The 12,750-nt window shown below is 36.1% G+C and overlaps 1 protein-coding gene across 1 annotated transcript in view; it reads right to left on the reverse strand.

Annotated features, from left to right (window-relative positions):
* The window catches only part of WDR19 (WD repeat domain 19), a 39,338-nt gene that overhangs the window by 5,531 nt on the left and 21,057 nt on the right, over positions 1-12,750 (reverse strand). The window contains exons 24-32 of the mRNA XM_069014253.1: positions 12,292-12,375; positions 11,071-11,217; positions 10,525-10,649; positions 8,806-8,918; positions 7,870-7,938; positions 7,430-7,507; positions 3,185-3,281; positions 982-1,106; positions 232-313 (exon numbers count right to left, since the gene is read on the reverse strand). Coding sequence (XP_068870354.1) covers positions 232-313; positions 982-1,106; positions 3,185-3,281; positions 7,430-7,507; positions 7,870-7,938; positions 8,806-8,918; positions 10,525-10,649; positions 11,071-11,217; positions 12,292-12,375 — 920 coding nt within the window. The remainder of the gene's footprint in view (positions 1-231; positions 314-981; positions 1,107-3,184; positions 3,282-7,429; positions 7,508-7,869; positions 7,939-8,805; positions 8,919-10,524; positions 10,650-11,070; positions 11,218-12,291; positions 12,376-12,750) is intronic.

Consider the following 12,750-nt stretch of genomic DNA (forward strand, 5'->3'; position numbering starts at 1 on the left):
CTGTGTGTGGCTGAGGCTGCTCAGTACTGCAGCAATGTGAGGACAGATTAAACTGCTGGTGAGGATCCCATCCTGGAGGCTGTGTATGGAAGAGCTGTCTGGAGGAGGATGCAGAGCACACTGTGTAGTTACACTCTGTTGTTGCCCACAGGATCACAGGGGGAGAATGAACCTTGTAATGCAGTGCTGATTAATGAGTTGCCCTGTTGCTCCTCTGCTGTCAGCACTTACGTGATGGGAACTTGCTGATGTTGTTGGCTACACGTATAAGCATCCGTGCTCCCTTCATGTGATCACCACGTTTCACGTGAATCTGGAATACAGCAAACATGCCACATTTACTGCAGCCATTGAGAGTAATTCCTGCAGCCTGCTCTTGGCATTCATTCATCCTGCTGGGAGCTGCATGCCAACAGCTCCTTCATGAAACTGAGCAGAGTTGGACTAAAGAAGGGACCAGAGACCTCACAGTGGCTCTTCCCCAGAAGGGTGCTTCTGGCCTTCAGCCCACCATCTGCAGCTCTTCCCTCACTGCTGGTAGAGAGGGAGGCGGAACCTGGCTGTAGGAATGGATATCCTGATGGGCATCCATGGGTTAACTACTAGAGATCATTGGAGCCCCTGCTTGATTTCATTTACAGAAAAGCAGTGATCTACTTATGGATAATAACCTCAAATACAACAACAACAATAATAAATAGTTGTACTAGTAGCATAGCATTTGTAAGTATGAATGCAAAAGAGAAACAGGAAGCCATATGTAATTTTCAATTATTCAGTATTTTAAAAAAGAATATGCTACTCAAAGAGCCAGAAACAACTATGGATTGTCCTCTTGAAGCTTGCTATTAGCATGCACTTGGATTCTGTGATACAATCTACATGACACTGTCATTTATGTACACAGCCCATCCATCCATACGGTTCAATAAACCTGACACCGCGCAACTTACACATAAATTCAATTTCTAAGTTCCTTACCTTCACTAAAATATAGCTGTGTAGAATCATAAGGTTCGTAGCCATCTCAGAAGAAATTTTAATCTTCTGGGTCTTTAACTCTGAATACATACTGAAAAGAACATCATGTGCATTTCGGTAGTTTCCTTAAGAAAAAAACAACAGAAAATTTAATTTTTCATAACTATGTCTTTACTAATGACATATAGGGAAGCTGAAGTTATGTTGATGCTTGGAGTAAAACCATTGCATGACAATTTCTTTGGAAAGCCACAAGCAGTTGCTTGTCACAGTATCCTAAACAGTATCAGCCAGGAAGTTAAAAAAAAAAAAAATTACCCTGGGAGAAGTAAACTAAACAGTCTAAACAGTAGCAAAATATATATGATAGCAATTTAATATAATGAACTTTAAAAGTAGAAGATGCTTTTAGAGCATTTACAGATTTTTTTTGTTGTTGTTCATCAATGTCAGATATTCACAAGCTATTTTTAAATGTTAATTTAGCATACTTTTACTTGATCATTTGCTTTGGAAACGCCTTGCCTCTGCAACCAAACCAACCCAAAACCTGTCAAGGGATAGTTAAAATTTGAATGTTACTTCACTAGGTTATACTGCTTCAAGGTTACTATCAAGGATTGTCCAGAAACCACAGGATTTCATTGAATTATCAATTTTTATGACATTAAAAGCTGAAATCAAGCAGTGTTTTGCATTTAGGCTATTCCTAGCTGTTTTTTTCTTGCTTTGTTTTTGGGGTTGTTTTGTTGGTTGTTTTGGGATTTTTTGCATTATTAGAGGTTGAGGAAGTCATACTCTTTGCAGCTGGAGGCATTTAAAGGAAATTCCAGTTATTTCAGCAAACGTTTTTCCTTTGCCTCCCATATTTCTCTATCAGCAGATGTTTTTACTCTACAGAGCAATTTGTAAAGTTTTGTTATACATTACAATTAAATCAAACTGAAATTTGTGTGAGACAGTTAAGTATCACTTCAGAATTAGTTGCTGGAAAACAACATTTTTTAATACTGTGTTACTGACTCTCAGTATAATACAATCAGTCTTAAAATCATGTGATTACATAAAAACAACTTCAAAGAAAACTGCACTTAAAATGGCATACCCAAAGAAAAATACCAACCAGTGTGACTTAAATATTATTATTAAATGGATTTTTAAGAAAAGAACAAACTACACTGGTGCAAACTTCAGAATCAAACTCACTGAAATATGGTGAAGGAAGAGGGGGCTGATGTAAAACTGCCTTTCCAGAAGAAACAGTTACTGCAAGGTTGGTGATTTTAATGAGACAAACATTGTGCATCCTATTACACTGCTGCAAAACACATCTATACTACTAGGGAATATGAAATACACCACAGGGTACTGCATTTTAGATACAAGTTTTCAGATTCAGAGAAGCTAGTAAATATTTAAATCCTTGAGCCTTTGCATTTCCTGCTTACATAATTAGCACAAATGCATTATTCACTATGATGGATTGGGAGATTTGCTTGCCAAGGGTTTTAGAGGTTTTTCCACTCCTTAGCCCAATGCTGAGGAGCAGCCCATAAATGTTAATTTGCCTGGGTTATTCCCGAGACTGCTATTTTTCCTTTATAGATTTTTCTTTTACATAATTGAAATGAAAAGCAAGCAGTGTTATGGTAGGGCTGTTGCCACGGCTACAGGGGAGCGTTAATAATGGAGGTGGCAGCTATTTTGCTTCTAGCCCTCTCTCTTCTTATTTTTTTTCTAACTTCAGCCTACCCATTAGAAAGGAAAACAAAAGTAAGCACATGTCTGGTCCTTCAACAGAAACTATCTCCTCTGCCCATCTTCCACTGATAAAAGTCAGGTGCTAAGACTAAAGGATCAGTACCAAGTCAGTTTCTACCATATGTAGAAACTGCAATTCTATGACTGTAACACACAGAAAGGTAAAGTCAAAGGCTGTCTTAATCACTATGTTCACCTGAATGTAATAAAAAATACAGATATTTCCCACAAGTTTCTTTTTTTCCCCCAATATTTAATATACAGGTGTGAGTCCAAAGCTTTTTCCCAAGTCTACTTTCAAATTCAAAACTGACCTTGAATATAATTAAAAGCACTGATACACATCTTCTCTAAGTATAATCCTACACAAACAGCAGCACCCTAAGTAGGGTACCTAAGGAGGTAGCATGAGAGATGCCATCACATCAGAGGAAAGACTTACCTGAACACTGCTCCTCCCTGGCAATTATTATGGCAGTTCTGGCAGCATCTCGGTACTGCTTTAGGGCCATGTACAAGCGAAACAGGTACTTGGCATCCTTAATGAAATCATACAAAAGCAATTAATACTGACCAAATACCTACTGCTGTATTCCTTTCCTTGACTTGCTCACCCCACCACCACATTCTCCAAAGAAAGCAGACAAGCTTGCTTCATGAAGAGCTCTTTGTACGAACATGCCACAATCCCCCGCAGGGTTTGGCTGTTGCTCGGGCACACAATACCCACGCTGAGGGCCCGCAGGGAGTCCTGGCAGGTGCTGGCCAAACCCTGTCAGGAGGGATGCAGAAAGCCACAGACCACTGAGCACGTGGAGAGTTGTACAGGGGGAAACCAAACAACTCGAGCTGTGTGGGCATTTATGGTGTCAGAAAAGAAACCAGGGACTCCTTTCAGAAATAGGAGTCTTGCCAGAAATGCTTAAACTGCATTATGGATCTAGATGCAAACATTGCTTAGTGTGGATGAGGATCACAAAATCTGGCCACTAATGAATGTATTGTTCTGGGACCAGAAGGCAGACATCCAAGACAGTTAAAAAATTAAAAAGGGGGACAACCACCTAATAAGATGCATAAAATTTATAATTTGCTATACCATGTATTTTTGATAGATTATATAACTCAAGAATGGTAAACGTAGCAAAGAGTTTGCCCAAAACGTGGCAATCCAACAGCAGGCAAATTAGTGAAATAATTTAAAAACAAAACTAAAAAACAAAAAAGAAAAAATAAAAATACAAAATAAAATTGTTACCTTGTTGACCTTGCTTATGTTGACCTTGCTATGAAAAGAAACTATTAAGTGAAAAAAAATTGGGCTAGTGTCACTATTTTATATCACTAGCAGTGATTTCTAAAATGAGATTAATAAAAAGTAAAGCCTGTACATGATAAACTTAATTGGGATTAAATTGAGCTAAAATATTGTATATAATGGTATGGTTCCAACTTAAATGTACAAATGAAAAAAAAAAAGATGACACTGGCAGCTTTATAGAGAGCTTAGCAAAAAAATCTAAACCAACTAATTCTGCAAAATTAGTAGTAAATCCAAACATTTAAAGTGTGTATTTTATGTTAAAATGGTATAAAAACTTCTATTAAAAGAATTGTATTCATCAATGTTGTGCTATTCTCTGGAATACTGTGTGGGTTTTGTATGTAAGTCTCAGACAGAGCAAAAGAAAGCAGAAATTCAAGGTAACAGAAATATTAAAGACAAAGATATTTCCTTATAGAGAAGATGACTGCAAAGATTAGCTTGTACTTGAGAAGCAAAGAAAAAATTACCAAAAAAATCACAGAAATAAAAGCACGAGGGAAAGAATCGCATATGGAAAGAAAAAAGAGAAGACAAAACCTTCTTTTTAACTTGAAATATACGGAAAAACATTAAGCAACCAAAAGTAATTACTGTTAAACTAATGATGGAGCAGAATTTTAAGTAATACATGATCAAAAGGCTGAACATAGTAAAAATTGTATCTCAGAATAATGAAATAGTTAACTGGATTATAAAGTAACTACAACTACTTATATTAACAGGTATTATTTTTCCACTATAAACTGCCTTAAAAAAGAAAACTTGCCATTCCCTGAGTGGGGTAAACCAAAAATTATTAAGAATAGTGGGTTATGATATAATTCTTCCCAACTTCTGACATCACCTAATGAACACAAATGGCCATTCCACTGATGATTAGCCCAAAGCTGCACTACTTCGCCATCCAGCCTGCTTCTCCCCTTTCTCCTGCTGCAGCAGGAAAGGATCCTGTCCCAGCATGGACCAGTAGTCTTATACGGTATTTGCCATGTTCCTAATTATATTTTACTTAAATAATATATTTAAATTACTTCTTAAAAAAAAAGTGAAACTCATTCAAGAAAAATTAGTCCCATGTTTTACTTTCACATTTTCTTACCTTTAAAGTCAGTAAGTTTAAAAGCAAAAAATGCAGAAAAGAATTTTCTAATACAATACATTTCCTAAGGTCTTTGGAAAATTTATTATTGCAATCTAGCTGATTTAATATTAGATAGTCATAATTTAAGTTTTCTTTTTAAAATGTATGTACTCAGAAAATATGCACACAGAAAACAGCAGAACCTTGCTAGTTAATGCTCCCTGAAAGAGTGCACATGACAAATTAAGAATCTTTACATGTTGAAGTTAATAAACACAACAGTTGACAAAATCACACATTTAAGAAATCATTTATAATTAGTCAGACAATAGTGTAGCAAAATTTTGGTGAACTTAATAATTTTGATAATATGGTACTTCATTAAAATGCCACATAATTGTTGGCTGTGAAAGATTTAAAGCAATCAGCCTGCTGTCAGTGATAACCTGGTTTGAAGATCAATGCTTGAAATGATTAGCAAGTTTCTGCTGCATGGCTACTTTTCAATTCACTCTTACTTTCAGCTTTACAAAAATGCCACGACATAGAAGCTTCTATTTTCTAAAAACAATAATATCTTGCTTGATAAGTTCAAGAACAGTCTCCATAGCATAATGAAGATAAGGATTGTTTTTAAAGTAGTTTTTAAAGCAAATATGTATGATTTGATAAAGTAAAATTTTGTTACTCACTGAGAGAGACTATGGTAGATTGGATTAAAGCATTCAGAAGAACAAGAGAGAGCTTTTAAATAAGGAAAACAAAGCTCTACACTGAAGTTCAAAACAGTGTTAAATACAGCAATAGTGGCATTCAAAAATTCTTAAGTCTTTTCCAAAATCTTTAGAACCTCTTCACTATGGATATCATACCCACTGGCTCATGCACATAGCTCACTTCCTTCACCCAGTCCCATGCATTTCTTTGAACAAGGCAGATAGGCTGCTGTACTGAGAAAAGAGACTGGATGCTACAGTGTCTGTCCACCCAACTTCCAGCATAAATACAAAATTAGTCTTGCTTACACTGATACTGCATAGATTTTTCATCCAGTGCCTCCAACAGCTTAATTACCTTTGGGTTCTTGCAGCTGAATTCTGTTTGTTTTGCCATGTTTTGCTTCTCTCATAATTTTATTGAAGTTCACATTTCATATTAGAGGTAAAGTCAGAGGTAAGTAATAAAGAGATAGAGGTTTGTTTTGTTTTGGTGGGTTTTTTTTTTTTACATTTTACAAAAGCAAAGTTTTCCTGGCCATCAACTGCCTGGTGTCTCTAGAAGTCTAAAATATCAAACCCTTAATCCATACAGAGAGGAAAGAGACAGAGTTTCCAATTTCCTAACAGAATTGCAAACCACAGCTATAATATTAGGGGTGAAATCAACTTACTGCACCAAGCCCCTGTAATCTCCATAATTATCACACCTTGTTCCCCTCAGCAAGGCATAATTTATTCTTCCATGGTATATCATATTGCACCTGACTGTATTTACCATGACTTTGTATGAGACTCTAAATTCCTTAACTAAGCAATTGACTGCAGACTGCAACACCCTCACCTGAGGTCTGGCTTTCACCACTTAGCTCACATTCCAGGTGTGCTGTTAACGGGCAGTAAAACTTCAAGTGGTTCAGCCACATAGTTCCATGAACTCAAGCCCAATTATGACTGAATGTACTACAAGCTCTATTGTCATCAAAGCCAGTCAGAAATGAAAAAGGATGCTAATTTTGAAAATCTGTCCACAACCTTTTATGCCTTACACTGTCGCTGAATGCAGGAGCTAACGTAACCTGGTAAACTGTGGGGTTTTGACCTGCATCTCCTACTTTGTACCTTACTTTCTTCCACTGTGAAAGTCAGACCAACTCTGCTACTGCAGGAAGAGATCAGTGCTGTAGCTCATCTCAAGACATACACATGCTGACTGTCCATCTGGGAAAGGCAACAGCCAGCTGGCAAACTGGCATCAACCAACAGCTAAGTTTTGTCCCTTACCCTCAGTATGAGCATTAATTTCGACCTCCTCTGTCCAACTACCTGCTTTCATAAAGATGACTGAAGAAAAATTACTCAATCCAAGATAGTTGCTTCCCTTCTTATATTTCTGAACCTGGAGTTACTGGGTGAATGACCCATGCAATGGTCATACAAGTCTTGCTCCTTAACAAAAGCTAAAGCACAGTCTGTGCCTACTAAAAATTTTAGGACAAAGTAAGCTCAAAATATCTTGTAGCCCAGAAATGTGACAGAATAGCAGTGATAAAAATACAATACCTGGGGCATGCCATCCCCCTCTCCCATTAGATAGTCAATCAGCTGATTTGTTAGGGCTTCATCTTTTGCCCGTCCCACCTATCAAAAAAAGACAAAAGAAACTACGATATGAAAGAAGAAGGGAAAAATAACTTTCGCATTAGAAGCCTTTCCACAAAGCACTGAAACTAGACAGCTTTAGAACATGATTTTTTTAGTTCTGCTTGTTCAAACCAGATGATTCTTTGGTTCATCAGCTTTGACATGCAGTAGTTCATATTTATTCTCTAATGTGTTAACCTGGGATTTTAGATATGTTTAGATATCATCTTTACTGATACAGTTTTCCTTCTATTTGCAATATGTCCAAACACAATCAGTGATGCTAGGAAAATGTCACAATACTGAAGGTAAACTTCTTAAAAAGATGAAGAATTTTTTGTTTTATCAAAGTTGCTTACTGTTTCAATTGCCATTTCCATAGCCAAGTTATCTTCTGTGCTTGGACTTTTCATGAAGTGCCTTAATGCCTAAAATGATACAGAAGGAAAGTTAAAATTGAGACACATGAAACTCACTTTTTTATAATTTTTATCAAGTTCTCTCTCTCTGCATTTTGATAGACAGGTGGCACACTGAATGCTTATCTCAACTATAGAAGGTAGCAGCTGCTCCTACAGATACTCATGCAAGAAACAATTGAAAATTCTGATGTACACCTTCACTAACTGTGAAAGATGTTCACAGCAGTATGGTGAGAACAAATTATTGATTAATGTAATTAATGTCACAATGTGATTAATGTCATGTTTTTAATGTCACGGAGCCCCCCATGCCACAGTCGAAGGAGTTTTCACCTACAATGGCTGTAATTTGCAAAAATCAGTCATGTAGTATGTGTTCAGTATGCAAAAGTCAAACATTTAATAAGCATCAGTTCACAGACTTGTAACTGATCAAAAGTGTGTCAATCAACATACTTCAATTAACATATTTTCTTTTTTTAAAAAAAGCTTTCAGTTAGGGCATGCTACAGCAATTAAATGAATTAGTTACTCTGCAACCAAGTCTCCACTGGTCAAGCCAATGAAATGTAAATGAATTGCTGCTGTGGATCATGACATTTAGAGATTCATTGACAATAATATATCCTTGATTCACCTCAAGCTTCTACTGCTATGAAAAACCTATGTGCATGGCAATGTACAATTCACAGAACACATTCTAGATAACTGTAAATATAAATAGCTTGCTTACATTTTTTACTCTTTTAAAAAAACATCAGTATGTCATCAGTTAAGGCACTTAAAATCTAACATGGACTTCCCTGAAGTACTGTATTTTGAACAGTTTCTATAAACGTTTAACTTTTACTGGCTTATCCTTTCAGTACTGACCCGTCCATATTGACCACACAGCAAGAAAAATTTCCCCGCCTGAAAATGTTTCTTTTCTGCTTCAAAATATAGTGCAATGCTCTGATAATCTTCATTGGTAGTACTTTGAGAACCTGCAACAGAAGATAGCAGGGTATTCTTATTAAGGAAGATAAAGACTCTACTGAAGGAACATACTCCTATTTTTTTTTTACTGACATTCAAAGGAAATCAAAGGCAGACAGACTCAAATTATGTCTTACACATTTTGTCCCGTTTTAATCAGACTAAATGTCAAATATTAGGAGCTAATAACATAGTGAAATAATTGTTTCCACAGGTTTTACACCATAATGGAATTTCTTTTTTTCACAGAATTATAGAATGATTTGGGTTTGAAGGGATCTTAAAGATCATTTCGTTCCAAGCCCCTGCTATGCACAGGGACATCTTTCACTAGGCTAGCTTGCTCAGAGTTCCATCCAACCTGGCCTTGGAACACACCCAGGGATGGGACAACTTCTCTGGGCAACCTTTTCCAGTGCCTCACCACCCTCACAGTAAAGAAATTTTTCCTCATATCTAATCTAAATCTACTCTCCTAATTTAGTTTAAAACCATTCCCCCTCATCCTGTCACTACATTCTGTTCTAAAAAATCATAGTGAAATGTCATTACAGGATCTAATAATGAATTTTTCCATTATGTCCTGGCAACAATAAAGCAGGGCAAGTGATTATGAGATTACCACCTGAATTGCATTCACAGTTTAAGAATATGGAAGCATACTTGTATTGTATGAAGCAAGGCTATCAGGGCTAATGCAACCATGTGGTAGCAGAGAATAGTACTTAAGTCTTCTAAACAAGACTCCATTTTGCTGTACACATGTAAAACAAAGACAGCCACAACTCCAGTTGGTTTTAAACCCTTTTTCCACCCACTTAAGTTTGAGACACCCTATTTTGGATAAAAGCATAAGGAACAGTAGAACAATTGTGGCCACCTCAACAAGCATCTGCAACCATACATCTCCAAGCTAACTGTTGCCAAGTTTTTATAACCTTCATAACAAGAAATCATTTTCTAAAGGAAGAGATTAATTGAAAATATGAGAATTTGGGAGTTAAATATGTGGAGCTGATAGGGCACTCTTCAAAGGTGCCTCACACAGAAGAAAACTATAAAATTGAGCGCAAATTGACAAGCTGGACTCTGACTGGCTTGATAGCCTAAGATAAAAGTCAGCTTTTCAGTAAGGTCTCCTTTCCATCTCTCACTGAGACAAGAGGAGGCCACAAAGGGTCTTAAAGAGAAAAAAAAGGAAAAAAGTGACATGGAAGAAAAGAGTTGGAACCACGAGAAAAGGAAAAGGGAACAAAAATAAAGAACCATACCAGTGAAATGCCCCATTTTGTATCAAGGTCAAAGAAAGGGATTCCTCAATGGGCACAAGAAAATAGTCTAGATAAATGTTTTATCTCTATGGATAAACAAAAAAAAGCTGTAGGACAGGCAAGATATGAAAACAACCCAGACTGAAGACCAAGGGAGATATCTAAGCTGAAAGCAGAGCCTGGCTTGTAGGCCTGAAGTACACACATTGGCAAATCTGGGCGCAATGACCGGAAATGGGAAACAAAACTTCACACCCATTGTGTTATGATTTCAAATTGGTTGAAATCAACTAAAAGAACAGCAAAACATAATGCAAGCAAACTTTGAACCTGGAATACTCACTGATGATATCAGCATAAATCTCCATCTTGTTGTGTTGCTGAGCTAATGTGAAAGCTTCATTATTACACTTGGACATAACCAGGAACTGGATGGCAGAACCATAGTCACCAAGCTGCAGAAAGAATCTAATCAGAATGAAAAATTAATGCCTTAGTACTTAATGAAGCTTAATGAATACACCAAATGTTTCAGGAATATAATACACAACATACATACAAATACGAAACACTTCTAATCCATTTTCTATCTTGATTGCTTTAACTAGGTTCCTAAAATTAACTTAGTATAAATAATCCAGCATGGCAATTTTTTATTATTGTCTAAACTTATTACTTCATGTTAATATAATTTTAATCAGAAAGTAAACAACAACAACAAAAAATCAGTACCTGTTTAGTTGTCCAAATCTTAGAGATGATGAATGAACTGAACTAAATTATACAGTCAGTGGCCAAGTACCAATAACCAGAGTCTAATATGTTAGCAAGCCTCATAAATTCCCAAGAGTTAAAGACTTCTTTTTAATGAGCATAACATGATTGTTACCTGGCCACCATCTTTGCTCCTTCAAGAGACTGTGTTTCTCTCACAATATTAACAGCCTTTTCAGGATTATTTAGGTGATCCAAATACAGTCGAATTACACTATCCCATTGTTTGGCATGTTCATAAGCCATCACAGCTTCCGTGTACCTGCAAAATAATGGTTCCACATCAGTTTTTCTAACTTTGTAAATAACTCCTTATAATATGGTGTGAAGGAAACATAAAGTATTTTATTTCTGTGACATTACTCTGTGACACCTTCCATTCAGTTTGCACGTAATTGCATTGCTCTGCATTTACTATAGGTTTTTCGGTATCTATTTCACTTTCTCTTAGGAGAATGAAAAGCAGAGGCAACAGAAAAATGTCTTACCACAATACTATTTTTGACCTACTCTGCCAGCATCCCTTTTGCTATATATTAAAAACAGTTCATCTGTTCCATATGAAATCACTTGGGAGGGAGAGAACAAAAAAACCCAAACAAGATAGCTAGGTGTATAATTTTAAAAATAAGACCTCATTTCGGTTCTGTAGACAAGGAAGAAATTTCTCATTCTCTCACTATGCAATTGACACAAACAGTATTTTCTAGTCTCATCAATGCAAACATTAAACTCTGGTGCTGTTTAATATTTTAAAGTATCGTTATTCTGAAGCATGTTTACTTACAGGTAAGGAGTAGGAGGAACTACATTCTGTGATGAAATATAACTTATCTGGGGCTTTAACTTCAGCTAATAACTTCATATTATTCAACATTATGCAAGTGCAGCCATTAAGATGTACCAGTAATTTGATTCTAGAATGAAAAGATCTCTTTCGTGATTATTCTCCCTTTGAATGACCTTTAAAATCACAGCTACAGAGTTGTTAGACACAAACTGAACTTGAATACTCTGCTAAGTGGAATATTGCATCATGTTCAGTACTTTAAAACCTTTGATGATTTTTCTTAAAAAGATATTCATGTTTAGACAGGAAAACAATTAATTAGAAACACATCTTTGATACCGGTAGAATGTCCTTAGATTATGTTTCAAATCTTTAATACATTAAGTGTACACCTAAGTTTACATATTTTAGAAACTGTTTTCACAAGGCTATTTTATGCAAAAGTTTCAGTATGTGTTCTAATTTATTTTACAAAAATGTTAATGTGTAACGATAACAACAACAGCAATAACATGTTTTATATTAAAAAAGAGCATTCGAAAGTACCTGCCATCTGCTTCCTTGGCCTTTGCATATTGTAGGTGAATTTTTGGAGATGAAACATGAGGAAGAAGTTCACCAACCTTTGCCCTAGAAAGACATTAGCTATTTAATAAATATATCTGGTTTCAAATTTTCTCCAGTAAAACTGTCATATTTATATCACCACTGAAAAGGAATCTGAGAGAAGAAACTGAACATAACAGATAAGCTTTGAAGTAATTTTAATATTTCCAAAAAGTTGCACTTTATAAGAACTGGAAATTACAGACTGCTTTATGAGCATACAGGATTGAAGACAGTCTCTTCTCTTTTTTAAGTCTGAGATGTAGAAGCATATGAAGTGGCAGACCAAGGATTTTTACCTCAGGTGTTCTTTCATTAACCCACAGAAGAAGCACAGTATTAAAACTGTAACCTGAAAGAGCTATAAAAGCCAGCAAACTAAGCAGTGGGCCTTTCAGG

The sequence above is a fragment of the Aphelocoma coerulescens genome, chromosome 4 (assembly GCF_041296385.1).
Source record: "Aphelocoma coerulescens isolate FSJ_1873_10779 chromosome 4, UR_Acoe_1.0, whole genome shotgun sequence".
Classification (NCBI taxonomy): domain Eukaryota; kingdom Metazoa; phylum Chordata; class Aves; order Passeriformes; family Corvidae; genus Aphelocoma; species Aphelocoma coerulescens.